Here is a 13,710-nt window from a genome sequence, read left to right as displayed (position 1 = left end):
TAGCTTCGATAATAAATTAGTCAAATTATTAAGTAAATTTGTATAATACATAATACTGTGGGATCCTAACTGTAATATTGATTTAGGTTCGAATTGTATTATAAATAATACTGCATTTGTACTTAAATTAGTCAGATAATAATATTGACTGAAGTTTTAGTTTCTGAACATTTCTGAATCATGTCTTCAATCTACTTCCTGAAGCAAAAGCGAAGCGTCTCAATAAACCATGACAGTGTCACTTTGAGGCAGCCTGTACAAACCTTAAAGAGATACATAGAATTCAGCCATCATAAATTGTAGTTTTTTCCATTTTTTTTTTTGTTCTGAGTCTGCCTGCTTGTCTGCTGAAAAAGCACATGTTGGTTCCTAGTGATGGCTGATCGAGGCTTTGTTGAAGCTTCGACACTTCATTCAAAACATGGTTCATTACTCGAGGCCTCAATGACACACACAGCTCGAGTAGGACATCTAGTGGTCAATAATATGAAGTGCAATCAAGACGTGGTCGCTGGTTCATGGATTGTTTTGGATTTGATTCGCCATGCATACATTCCTGTTTGACTACACTAGATGATTGTATGGGTTGTAGTGGACACAAAAATAATATTACTAGTAATAATAATGACAATAACTATTGAAGAGCACGTTTCTTATTTCCCATGTTTGTCTGTATCCCTATATACTCTTTGCTTATATTCTGTGTTATGAAACATTTAAACGGTGCTGCTACATTCATGAGATGCTCTACAAATACAGACTGATGTCATTTTCACATGGGGCTGGTGTAAATAAAGATTTTATGGATTATTATGGATTTTGGCAAAGTATGTTTTGGGGTTTATTGGTAAAGAGGTCAGTAAAGAGGGTGTGCTTATGTAACTGGTTATGAGGTTTTATTGAGAAATAATTTATCAACAGTTTTGGGACCACTGTTCCCTCTAAGCTGCGTGCGATACTTTTTTTTTTTTTGCGCATTTATCATCTATTTTTTTTGCCATTTTCGAGTTTTTTTTAACTTGAGTCTCGACTCGATCGTTTTTCTCAGGAGGTTGGACTTTAGCCTTTGTGCTGGAGGGTTGAACCCTCAGTTCCAAGACTTTCAAAGCCTCCACACCTCCCGAGTCCTCAGGACCTGAGCTTTCACACAGTCTGAGGGCTGAAATTTTCTAAGTCCCACAGTAGTTCTCTGTTGGATTGAACTTCCAGACAGTCCAAGGACTGATATCTTCTAAGTTCCTGAGTACTTCTCTGTTAGTTTGAACCTTCACACAGTCTGAGGACTGAAATCTTAAAAGTTCCTGAGTAGTTCTCTGTTAGTTTGAACCTTCAGACAGTCTGAGGACTGAAATCTTAAAAGTTCTTGAGTAGTTCTCTGTTAGTTTGAACCTTCAGACAGTCTGAGGACTGAAATCTTAAAAGTTCTTGAGTAGTTCTCTGTTAGTTTGAACCTTCAGACAGTCTGTTAATGTTTCGATTAAATCTTTAAGGTTTTTCTTTTTAAATGTTTTACCACCTTTTAATATTTAATTTTCTTTTTAAATCCTTCATTGTATTTTCAGTGTAATTCCTATTTGAACTTTTATTGTCTTTAAGATATAATTTTCTAATTAAACATTTAATTTTTTTATTAAATGTTTTGTCTTTTTTGGCCTTTTATTGGATAGGTGTAAGGAGAAACAGACAGGAAACAGGGGAGAAGAGTCGGGGGAAGACTTGCAACAAAGGGCCACTAGCGGGACTTGAACCCGGGACGCTGCATCAGGGACCAGCCCCTGTACATGTCTCACCCGCTTAACCTGTTGCGCTATATGGGCGCCCATGTTTTGTCTTTTTAAGGGTTTAATAATCTGATTAAATGTTTTGCATTTTTAAAAATGTTTAACATTCTTCTTGTTTAATTGTATTTTTTAAATGTTTAATGATGGAAAATACTTTATCTGTAATTTCTAATATTTGTATTTTAAAAATTTTGTTTAAATTCATAATGACATGTATTGTATGTTGTTGAATTATCTCATTCAATATTTTGTCTGTTTAATAGAGTTAAACATTAAATTACATTAAATTATATTAAACAGACAAAATATTGAATGAGATAATTCAACAACATACAATACATGTCATTATGAAATTAAACAAAATTTTTAAAATACAAATATTAGAAATTACAGATAAAGTATTTTCCATCATTAAACATTTAAAAAATACAATTAAACAAGAAGAATGTTAAACATTTTTAAAAATGCAAAACATTTAATCAGATTATTAAACCCTTAAAAAGACAAAATATTTAATCAAAAAATTAAATGTTTAATTAGAAAATTACATCATAAAGACAATAAAACTTCAAATAGGAATTAAACAGAAAATACAATGAAGCATTTAAAAAGAAAACTAAACATTAAAAGGTGGTATATGTACATAAAATTTAATTGTATTTAATGTTTAACTCTATTAAACAGACAAAATATTGAATTAGGTAATTCAACAACATACAATACATGTCATTATGAAACTAAACAAAATTTTTAATATACAAATATTAAAAATTACAGATAAAATATATTATATTATATTATATTATATATTCCATAAGTAAACATTTAAAAAATAAAATTAAACAAGAATATTAAACATTTAAAAAAATGCAAAACATTTAATTAGATTATTAAACCTTTAAAAAGACAAAACATTTAATTAAAAAATTAAATGTTTAATTAGAAAATTACATCCTAAATTTCTTAAATCTTTTTAACAATAAAACTTTTTAAAAGTTTTATTGTATTAATTTTTTTGTTTGATTTAATTGCTTTTTGTTATGTAGTTTATTTCTTTAATCTTCTTTTTCTGTCAAGATTTTAACCCCAACCTTAAAAATGAAATAAACCCTTAAATCACAATGAAAATACTTCTGTTGTCACAATCATGAGTTAGTCAATTATTCAGTTTATCAATTCAACTTTATTTGTTTAGCACCTTTTACACAGATGACAAAACTAAACAAGCAAAGAGAAAAAAGTTCAGTTTTTAATAAACATTTAACAGCCTATATGTAATCAATAAGTGGCCTTTGCCTATCTTAAGAAAAATTCACTCAGAACTCTGATATGTTAACAGTACTAAATAAATCAATAAACACATGCATACACACAAAAATAAGTTAATACATTAACTGTGTTAAGATAAGATTTAGATTTTTTTTAAAAAAGTTGTTTATGTTTTTGCAGAATCCAGTATTGCTCACTGGTTGGTCATTACATTTTATTAGTTTGATTTCACTGTTTAAAATGATGCCACCTCTTTTCAGACAGAACCTGTGATAATAAAACAATACAAAATTTTTAGTTCCATGTTAATAAAGCACTTAAAGCTTTAAGTATGGCTAAATGCTTTTTTCAAAATTAAATATATCACTCCTTAGGTGGTAGTGGCCCCAAGTTCAGTAAAGTTGGAAAGATATTCACAGATTCGGACTTCCAGTATCAATAACTCATTAGATATAGGTTGTCAAAACATAAACGGTGCCTCTTTCCCATTGTTGCAAGGCAGACAATGTGCTACAAGCCCAGTTTTATCAAAAGTAGCTGTCTTTCAAGCTACAGGAATAACATTGGTGTCTATGGAGTGAACAGGGTCCGTCTGCAATTTGCAAAACCGCTGCAACAGTAAAGAGAGACAAATATTCAATAACTTCACTCTTATACATTGTAGTGTCACTAAAATCACTGCAGCCTTCAACTGGCTCCTGTTGACAAAGTGTTTTAACAGAAATGTAAATGCTGTAATTTGATTCTTTTAATAAACCATATAACTTGAATGGATGTGATGCTGGTGTGACCACAGTGCACACGTCTGATGTTGCTCACAGTGGTCCAAGGGACGCTCAGGGAGTTTGTGTGTTTGCTCAGACTCATGAAAAAATACAGGGAACATTGTTTGGGACTCAAGCAGTTCCTTCTTTTACTCACTATCTCCCCAGCCTTAGAAAAAAAAAAACCTGTTCACACGGCACAGATGAGGCTGAGGTACACAGGAAATGTTTGGCTCCATTGTACAAGTTTGGGTAAACGGTTTTGTGGGTTGCCCAGTAAGCCAGTGGGTCTGCCGTTCTTTCTACAATTGCATTCGCTGTGGCGCTTTGCATTTTCCAGGCTCTACTTGCGTCTTCGTCTAATAGGCTCCACAGTTGAACTGAAAAATATTGAAGATCATCATCATCATCACCAGAAATGTCAGTCATTCCCTATTCAGAAGAGAAAAAGAATACCTGTGGAAGGTGCTGCTGGTGGTGGAGGACGAGGCTGAGGTGGTGCTTGTGACGTAGATGACTGCTGCTTGGTATTCTTTATGTTAATTGTTGTGCATTCTGTTATTAAACATTCTTTCACACTGGCTGCCACTCTGATTGGTGAATCCAAAAGTTTTGAACTGCAGAGCCACAAGTGTAGCAACAGTCAGTGAACTGTTCTTTTCTTTGGTTTGTAGTCTGTCAGCTAAGCACCTGACAAGGTTCTGTGCCAGGTGTTGTAGCATGGGGGTGTATATATATATATATATATATATATATATATATATATATATATATATATATATATATATATATATATATATATATAAATAAAATATATCTATCTATCTATCTATCTATCTATTCTCTACGAAATACTAAATCTGACATACTACTAACTCTCAAAGCAAAAACAACAGCAAAAAACCAATCTATTCTGCGACAAACAATTCAAATGAACAACACTAAATAGGGATCTCCTATCCCGGAACACTCGATCCCGCTGAGTGATTCACATAACAAACCGAACCAATCAGGTGATTCGAAGCAGTTGAGCGCTTCAAACGTCACTGAAGTGATTCAAACGCCACGAGTCACGTGACCAAACCACGCCTCGACACAGTGGCTCGATACGTTTGCTTCATGAGCTACAGCGCATGTGTCGAAGCCTCGGGTATCAGAGGACCATCACTATTGGTTCCTTCTTTTCGTCTCCTGCTTTAACTTCTCCTTCGGGTGAGTCCGTTAACATCAGAAAGGAGACGCAGCCAAGAGGCTAGTTAGCATTAGCATGAAGGAGGTGTGTCCAGGCTGCTTATAGGGGCGTGAAATCCTCCTCAAATGTGACTTGTCGTCGACTTCCCATTCAGTCCGTCTGCAGGAGCAACAACGGTAAAGTAAAACTGTCTTTCTCTGTGTGCTGCTGAATTGAAAATCTCCCGTTGTTAGTTTAGCTAACCTGCTGTGCTAGCTGCACGTTAGCGAGCAGTTAGCTAACGGTCAGAGCGCACAGTGCTCCTAAATATTACGTTTCATAGTTAGTTTGTGCACCTTTGACAAGGATTTTTTTTTCTCTTGCAGGAACCTCTCTGTCTGAAAATGGCCCAGTCAATCCTCGACAAGATGCCCGGAGCCTCCACAGGAACCGTGGAGATCACCGACCCCCTGAACTACTGGGGTGGACAACGCGTGAAACCCCGACGGGAGAAGAACGCGGAGCCCGTGTTCGAGCCTGCAACTGGTGAATATAAATCATTACATATAACTCATTGTGTACTTCGGGCTTTAATGCTTCCTCCGAGGAAAATAAGTTTTAGTAGAAGTGAACATATAAGCACCGTTTAAAGGTCTGCAGATTGTTGGCACATCCGAGCCCTGGTCTGGGGTCGCCCTGAGGACAAGTTTTTATGTAACTGAGACATTCCCCTTTTTTCCTTCTGCTGGGGTGGAGTCACTCTGATATATGCTGAGTGAACGTACGGACATAAAGGAAAATCTAAAACCCTTTCTGTTGTGTATATCATGCAATTAACTGAACTCCAAACTTTATTTGCTCCTGTCACTTTTTTACTCACTATGGCCTCATTTTTCACTGCAGTGAAGTCCTGCACCTCTATGGAAACAGCACAACTATGGGTAATAGTAGACAACTCAAAAATTACCGCAGCACATAATGACACAGAATAATGCCTCAAATCATGAAAATAGACGAAACCTGAATTTTTTTGGATCATTACTTTAGCACAATAAAACAAATGGAATCCACATGTGCAACATTTTCCATGTGCCCACAGGTGTTACCAAATGTTGGAAAAAGTTTGACTCTATACTAATGATATTGAAGTACTTAAATTTTTTGCAACCTACACCAGCTCTGTTTTTTCACACTGTTGTGCACAACTAGTCTATAAAGATATTTCACAATGCTAAATGTATCCTCCCAGCTCCATACACCAAACTTTCCCAGCTCCATACACCAAACTTTCCAGTTGTGTTTTTATGCATTTTTCTTGATCATTCACAGCCAATCATGTCTAAAACGTTTTTTTCTGGCTGTTCACAGTGTTTTTTTTTTTTGTTTTTTTTTTGTTTTTTTTTTTATATGGAGTGACAAGAATTGATCCCCCATGTAACAACCTTTGACTCTAATATTAGCAATCGACTGAGATGATGTTTTTTTTCTTAGGGCTAATGCTAATTATTCACAATCAAGGAGACTGATAACAACCATTTGAAACAGATTCACATTTGCTGTAAACTTTAAAAAATATTATTGTCAGTATTTAGAATAACAGAAACTTTATTGTAGTGCCTTTGTTTATTTTTGTTTTAACATGAATGTATGTTCAAATTCACCTGTAATGTTTTGCCTTAAGATTATTTGGGGAAATTTTTATGCCTTTAATTCATAGTGATAGTGAAGGGAGATGGAAGATGGGGAATATGAGCAAAGAGAATAGAATAATGACATACAGCAAATAGTGACCAACCAGGAATTAAATCAGGGACTTTCTGCTCAAAGGTATTTGCACCCGTGTGATATGTGTGCTAGCCACTCAGCTATCAAGTTGCCCCTAATTCTAAATTCTACCAACTTCTGTCATTCTCAGCTCTGCCCCCCGTCACCTGTTTGTCCTCTTGTGTCTGCAGGCCGGGTCTTGTGTCAGTTGTTCCCCTGTGGGTCCGAGGAGGTAGATGAAGCCATGCAGAGTGCCCAAACCGCCTACCTAAAATGGCGCAAGATGGCGGGCATGGAGAGGGCCCGGGTGATGCTTGAGGCCGCCCGCATTATCAGGGTGAGACGTTCAAGCTGTTGTGTCATAACCATCTGCAGACTGGGAAGTTATGCAGTTTGATTTCAGTGTTGTGCAACAGTAATTGGAGCTGATTTGCAGGAATGCAGTAAGACAGTAGTCATTAAAAATGACAAACTAAACCCCCCTGCTTTTACTGCTGACCCACATTTGCACAATATCAGCCTTTTGTGAGTCTGCGTCGCTTCTTTGATGATACACAGAGGAAGATTTTGTGATTGCATAATCTTAAAGCGAAATGCAATTTTCTGTTCTGTCTTTTGTTCCCGTAAAAATAGGAAAGAAGGGAGAACATTGCAAGGCTTGAAGTGATCAACAACGGCAAGTCCGTCACTGAAGCCCTGGTGGATATCGATGTTGCCTGGCAGAGCATTGAGTATTATGCTGGCCTGGCTAGAACACTTTCAGGTGGGTGCACTGAGTTTATGATAAGTTAAAAAAGAAAACCTTAGCCAAGTGTTGTTTTTAACATTTAGGACTGTGTTGTGATTCATTGCAGGCCAGCACGTCCAGCTTCCTGGTGGAGCGTTTGCTTACACCATTAGGGAGCCCCTTGGTGTGTGCGTGGGAATCGGTGCATTTAACTACCCATTCCAGATTGCAGTAACGAAGTCTGCTCCAGCTCTTGCATGTGGTGAGTTTGTAGCAGTGGATATTATGTCATCCTTTTTAAAGATAGTTTAATTCACAATGTTAATAACTGCACTTTACCCTATTAAAATAAGAACCACTATATTGTGAATACAGCTACACTCAGTGTCTATTAGTTATTCCTGTCAAATATTTTACCAATTAGTAGATTAAACTAAAAGATTATTTTCCTCTAAAAAAACAAAATGACCATTTAAGTTCTCTATTATTTTCAGAAACTTGTATATGACACAAAATGAAATGGAAACAAAGGTTTACATAATAAAGTACAAAACTGAATTAAACTGGAAACTTCAACATGATAATTTTATTATTTAGTATTGCATTACTGACTTTATTATTATAAAACCAGTAACGCAATTTCAAGGCAACTTCTTTTCAAATTATTGGATAATGTTGACTGCAGCTGACACATGACTGGAGCCAAAAACTGTCATAATGCAACGGTTATGCAATGATACCAAGGATAAACATTTTGTTACAATGAATTGAAGTAGACAAAAGAAACGTGGCAATTAAAAATACTGATGTCAACTCATTTACAGAATTGATGCCATTGATTTTACCGGCTAAGGGCGGCAGCTCTAGAAATATGAAAAATGGACTCGGTGTATAAAGATACCAGAGCAGGGAACGTGTTTGGGAGTCATGTGTTGGTCACAGAGGTGGTGAACTGACATGCACACATACACAAAAGGTGATGAACACAGTTTGTCAGATGATACAGTGCATGGGATTGTCACATGAAAATGGGAAACGGGTTGCTTTTAATAAAGGAACAGGGTGCCACTTAGCAGGGATTGTTTCTTAGTATCATCAAAGAAAAACATCAATAAACCAGTCAGCCTATTATCCAGTTTAATATAATCACTTCTTCTATTTATTCTTATCTTACATGTCCCTTTAAAAATAAACAGCTATACTGGCTGTATATTCAAATATTAAACTGTTATGAGTTTTTCCTGTATAACGGATTTTTTGGTGCCCCTCAAAGAGGCTTTAGCTAGCACCGAAGTAATAGAAAGTGAGAGTAAAAAAGTAAATATATTTTTAAAACCTGCGTTAATTAACTGTACTTTCATTGACTCAAGCATGAATACATTTTTGTTGATCACATGGTCAGAAATAGAAAGTTTACTGTCAAATAAGACAACACAGACTCATTGCCTTTACCAAACATGAATCCATCATGCTTATAGTCATACTGGAAACACTTCAGTAAAAACCCTGATTGTGGTTGTGTTGTCAGGTAATGCCATGGTGTTCAAGCCCTCTCCCATGACTCCTGTGACTGCTGTCATCCTGGCTGAGATCTACAAAGAGGCAGGAGTCCCCGATGGGCTCTTCTGTGTGGTCCAAGGCGGAGCAGAAACTGGCACCTTGCTCTGCCATCACCCGATGGCCGCCAAAGTCTCCTTCACCGGCAGCGTTCCAACAGGCAAAAAGGTACAGAGCAGGACTTTAAATCAACCAATCTGCATGTTATCTTTAAACGATCCAAATGTGTCTTCACCTGCTAGCCTTATCAGAATCAGTTTTATTTCCCAGTAGGATTTCACATATGAGGAATATGACTTGGTGTTTTGGTACATACTGACAAGTGATAGATTTTAGAGGAGAAAAAAAAATGAAAAAAAATATATATAACAAAAATAAGTGTTACAAAGTGTCGCAAATCCAAGAAATTATAAAACTAAAAGTCATGCAAGATTACATGGTATGTAATGTCAACAATTCGAAATGTGCAAGGGATAATAATCCTATTTTTGTCCTACATGAATTCTAAATCAACATAAAAAGCTAGTAGCTGCTGCAAATTAAGCCAGTTGAACTTGTTTTCTTTGTACTGAAATGATAACAACTGATTCCGAACTGATCAACTTGGATCTGTCCATATCCATATTATTTCTGAAAGTGGAACTACATGAACTGGTAATCCCAGGACAGGAACCACTGAGAAATATAATACAGGCAGGCAACGTAACCTACTGTTGGTAGATGATCTGCCATGTTGGTTGTTGAGCTGGGATATACAAACTGCTGTTTGCAAAGTTTTTACTCAACTTTTTGGCCATCTGTTTGAAAACGTACAGCCACACCAAACATGTCTTTGACATTGTGTCGGTCAGTTTTGAGACAAATACACAAGAATTTCTTGCGGGATTATTGAAGTTCTATCTTATCTTATATTAGCTTTGAGTAAAGGGTAGATAAGTTAGTCAGTTCAAAGTCTGTTCCCCCTGCTGTCAAATAAACTAGAATTATCCTGGAAGGCTCTTGATGGAACGCTTATCTCCTTACGAAAGTAACACCGCCAATTGTCTAATTGACTAATAGAAATTTGTTTGGATTGGAGTACATCGACCAACTACTTGACCCCTCAATCTGTAGATCACAGTCCTTGTGAATACAAACCCACAATATTAACACCTGCTGTCTTTACTCTCAGATCATGGAAATGTCCGCAAAGGGGGTGAAGCAGGTGACTCTGGAGCTTGGAGGGAAATCTCCCCTGATCATCTTCAAAGACTGTGAGCTGGAGAACGCAGTGAAGGGAGCGCTAATGGCTAACTTCCTGACGCAGGGCCAGGTGAGATTGCAGGGCTGTTTCATTTATGGACTCGACCTGGTCCTAGAGAGACTCTATCAGCTTTTACAGTGCAACATGTCTGTCTGAATAATGTAGGTGTGCTGCAATGGGACCAGAGTGTTTGTGCAGAAAGAGATCATGCCACAGTTCCTGGAGGAAGTGGTCAAGAGGACCAAGGCCATCGCTGTGGGCGACCCGCTGCTTGATGGCACCCGGATGGGGGCGTTGATCAGCAAACCACAACTGGATAAAGCGCTGCAGTACGTCAGTCAGGCCAAGGCAGAGGTGCGTAATACTGTTTAGATTGTTAGATTTGGGAGAGTTGAGCAACTGCTGATGGATTTAATCAGCTTTCATGTAGCCATAAAGCAGTTACATGAAGTTTAATGGTTTTTAGTGTTCATTATTATAATTATTTAAGTTCTATGTTTGTCTTCCAGGGAGGCAAAGTGCTTTGTGGAGGAGATCCTTTTGTCCCCAGTGACCCCAAACTGAAAGGGGGGTATTTTATGTCACCCTGTGTACTTGGTACGTCTGAAACACTCACTTGTTCTGTGATTTTACACCATCTGCGTGTTTTGTGCCCCATTATGCATCACATGTTACACTCGCTCCTTTCTGGCCACACAGATAACTGCAGAGACGACATGACCTGCGTGAAGGAGGAGATTTTTGGCCCCGTCATGTCCGTCATGCCCTTCGACACGGAGGAGGAAGTGATCCGCAGGGCCAACAACACCACCTATGGGTTGGCTTCAGGAGTCTTCACCAGGTCAGCAGAGGAACATAGAACCCGCTCACAGCAGTGCCGCTGTCGGTTTGCTCTTGAACATGATAAATGTTATTGCGTTCTGTTGGCTGCAGTTCAAGGTTTCTAGAGTGTAGCCAAGAGAACTTTCCAAAATTAATGCATTACAGAGTAGTTGCTGTAAACTTCTTAACTTTGAGCAGTTTCTGTACGTTTTTGTGTTTTTTGCTCTTTGCGTATTTATTCTCAATGGGAGCACATTTGTCACTGCAAAACAAAGTCCAGCACATGCATGGTGACAAGTAGAGTGAACTCAAACATGTCTCCTGTTCAGTATAATAAGGTTAAAATTGCACAAATCATAAAAAAGAAAAAATGAAAGTGGAATTTCTTTATTTTGCAAAAACTGAAAAACATGAACTTAACATGTACAACAGTGTAAGTGCCCACAGATGTTACCAATAGTTGAAAAAAAATGGTACTTTTAAAACACACACTTGTCCCCTGTCTGTTCTGTGTAAACACAACCTGCAGTTCAGCCAAAAAGTCCCTGAATTTTTGTCCTGTTTCCTGGTTGTAGCTGCAAATGACAGTTGGACCGAGGATCACAGATTTTTTTTTTTTTTTTCATCAGCGAATCTGGTGCAAATATTTATTTCTGGCTCATTTTCTATAAGGCACGTAGAATAAAGTGGTTATGAACTAAATATCATGATTTTAAGGTTAGATTTGGATCATTTTTTTTCAACAAAATGTTAAGTCGCGGGTGAGAAAAATAACCTCTTTCAAACCCACCACCCCCCCACAGGTTTTGGAGTCAGATTGTTGACTAATGTGAAGTTGCATACAGACTAGAAATTCTTTTTCCTCTGCCTGCAGGGACATTTCTCGAGCACATCGTGTGGCTGAGAATCTGGAGGCAGGGACCTGCTACATCAACAACTACAACATCAGCCCTGTGGAAATGCCATTTGGAGGATACAAGAATTCAGGTAAGATGTTGTGAGGTCTGAATGAAGAATTAAGTCGCTGCGTTATATTTTAATGCGGCAAGTGACGTGCATTTTATTTTGCTGAGCGACAGTAAAACATGGAGTTCTCTCATGATCTCCTCAGGCTTTGGCAGAGAGAACGGCCAAGTGACAATCGAGTACTACTCCCAGCTGAAGACTGTGGTGGTGGAAATGGGCAACGTAGAGAGCCTCTTCTAAACTCATCAATTTGACCCTGGTGTGCCAGAACTGTGAATGAAGCACTTCACTTCTCCCTTTACTAATGTGCTATGCATCAGATATTGAATGTAGAGCATGTAGCACTCTAGTCTTTGCACTGCCTTCAAGCATACATAGTGAAAGCTGAAGAAATGGACCAGAATCGCTTGTTCCCTGCTTTACTCTTTAGTGTCTTTACCTAACAGGTGACCCTATTTAGTAATAAATCTAAGGGTTTACTGAAAGACAGCCAAGAGCCTTAATTATAAATTCTGTTTACAAAGACTGGGGAATCGGAATTTGGACAAAACATCTGTTAAAGATTTTTTTTTTTTAGATTTTGTACTGTACACGTGAGTGAAGCATTATTGGACAACCACTTCCTTTTTCACAAAATAAAAAGTTTTCGACGCAACATCTCATCTTTTTTGTAAAATGATGAACATGGTACATTAGAATGATTGTTGACATTGCATTAGTATAGATACATTAGTACTTAAAATTTACAATATTTAAATTTTACAAATTATTTTGCAGCCGACAATCTCCAGCTGCTTTATTCGACTAATGCATTTTATCCCTTATGCTGTAGCTGATGCTTGCTACCATTGCATATCTACTATTGGTACACTATTATTACACCCTGTGTTGTTACGACTAGCTCTTATTATTAAAAAATGTGCTGTTTTCAAGTGTCTGCAATAAATAAACACAAGAATTAATTAACTTTGAAATTCAAAGGTTGTTTATTCTAGAGACAAAGCAACGTTGGATACTTGCTCATCAAATATGGCTCACCTAAATATGGAATTATGTAACATAAAATTTTAAATGAAAAGCCTAACAAGACACTGATTAATTATGAGTGGAAATGTGGGTTTGTAAAGCTGGACAGGGTTCACATGGCTCCATCTGGTGTTATGAAACTCACCAGTTATCACAATATACACAAAGCTATTTGTCGATATGGAATAATCCGTTAATCTGCATAGTGGAAAAGGTATTTTTATGGGATACGTCTTTTGCAAAAGCGGCACATGACGACAGTGATCTTTACAGAGATACTCATTTATGGAATTTGAGGACCATGCACAGTAATGTAACTGATAAAACAGACACATGGATGTTTTTATGGTTGAGCTGGAGCAACATGGGATTTGTCTTTTGGCTAAAATGGGAAAATTCTTCTTATACTCTACACTTTGATTCAGTGTTTTCTAGGAAAATATCTAAAATTCAAACCAGAAGTTTATCAATTACAAAATTGGGCATAGATATAGTTTTACACTGCTGAAGCTGTTTAAAATAGGCTTAACCCAGGACAATAAATGTTGAAAATGTAACAAAGAATAGGGCCCATTTGTACCTGCTCTGTAGGACCATGTTACTGCCATTTTGGAAGGTGG

The 13,710-nt window shown here is 37.1% G+C and overlaps 1 protein-coding gene across 1 annotated transcript; it reads left to right on the top strand.

Moving 5' to 3' along the window:
• Window positions 1–4,969: 4,969 nt before the first annotated feature.
• aldh9a1a.1 (aldehyde dehydrogenase 9 family, member A1a, tandem duplicate 1) lies at window positions 4,970–12,719 on the top strand. The gene is made up of 12 exons (XM_023281687.3): window positions 4,970–5,182; window positions 5,372–5,531; window positions 6,941–7,086; window positions 7,383–7,512; window positions 7,604–7,738; window positions 9,005–9,201; window positions 10,205–10,345; window positions 10,442–10,630; window positions 10,786–10,873; window positions 10,976–11,117; window positions 11,973–12,085; window positions 12,210–12,719. The coding sequence occupies exons 2-12, from the start codon at window positions 5,390–5,392 to the stop codon at window positions 12,302–12,304; spliced, it is 1,518 nt and encodes a 505-aa protein (XP_023137455.2). The 5' UTR covers window positions 4,970–5,182; window positions 5,372–5,389; the 3' UTR covers window positions 12,305–12,719.
• Window positions 12,720–13,710: the final 991 nt, after the last annotated feature.

This window comes from Amphiprion ocellaris, chromosome 2 (assembly GCF_022539595.1).
Source record: "Amphiprion ocellaris isolate individual 3 ecotype Okinawa chromosome 2, ASM2253959v1, whole genome shotgun sequence".
In the NCBI taxonomy this organism is placed as follows: Eukaryota; Metazoa; Chordata; class Actinopteri; family Pomacentridae; genus Amphiprion; species Amphiprion ocellaris.
The sequence above is the reverse complement of the archived record's forward strand: the minus strand, read 5'-3'. Positions and strand labels throughout refer to the sequence as shown.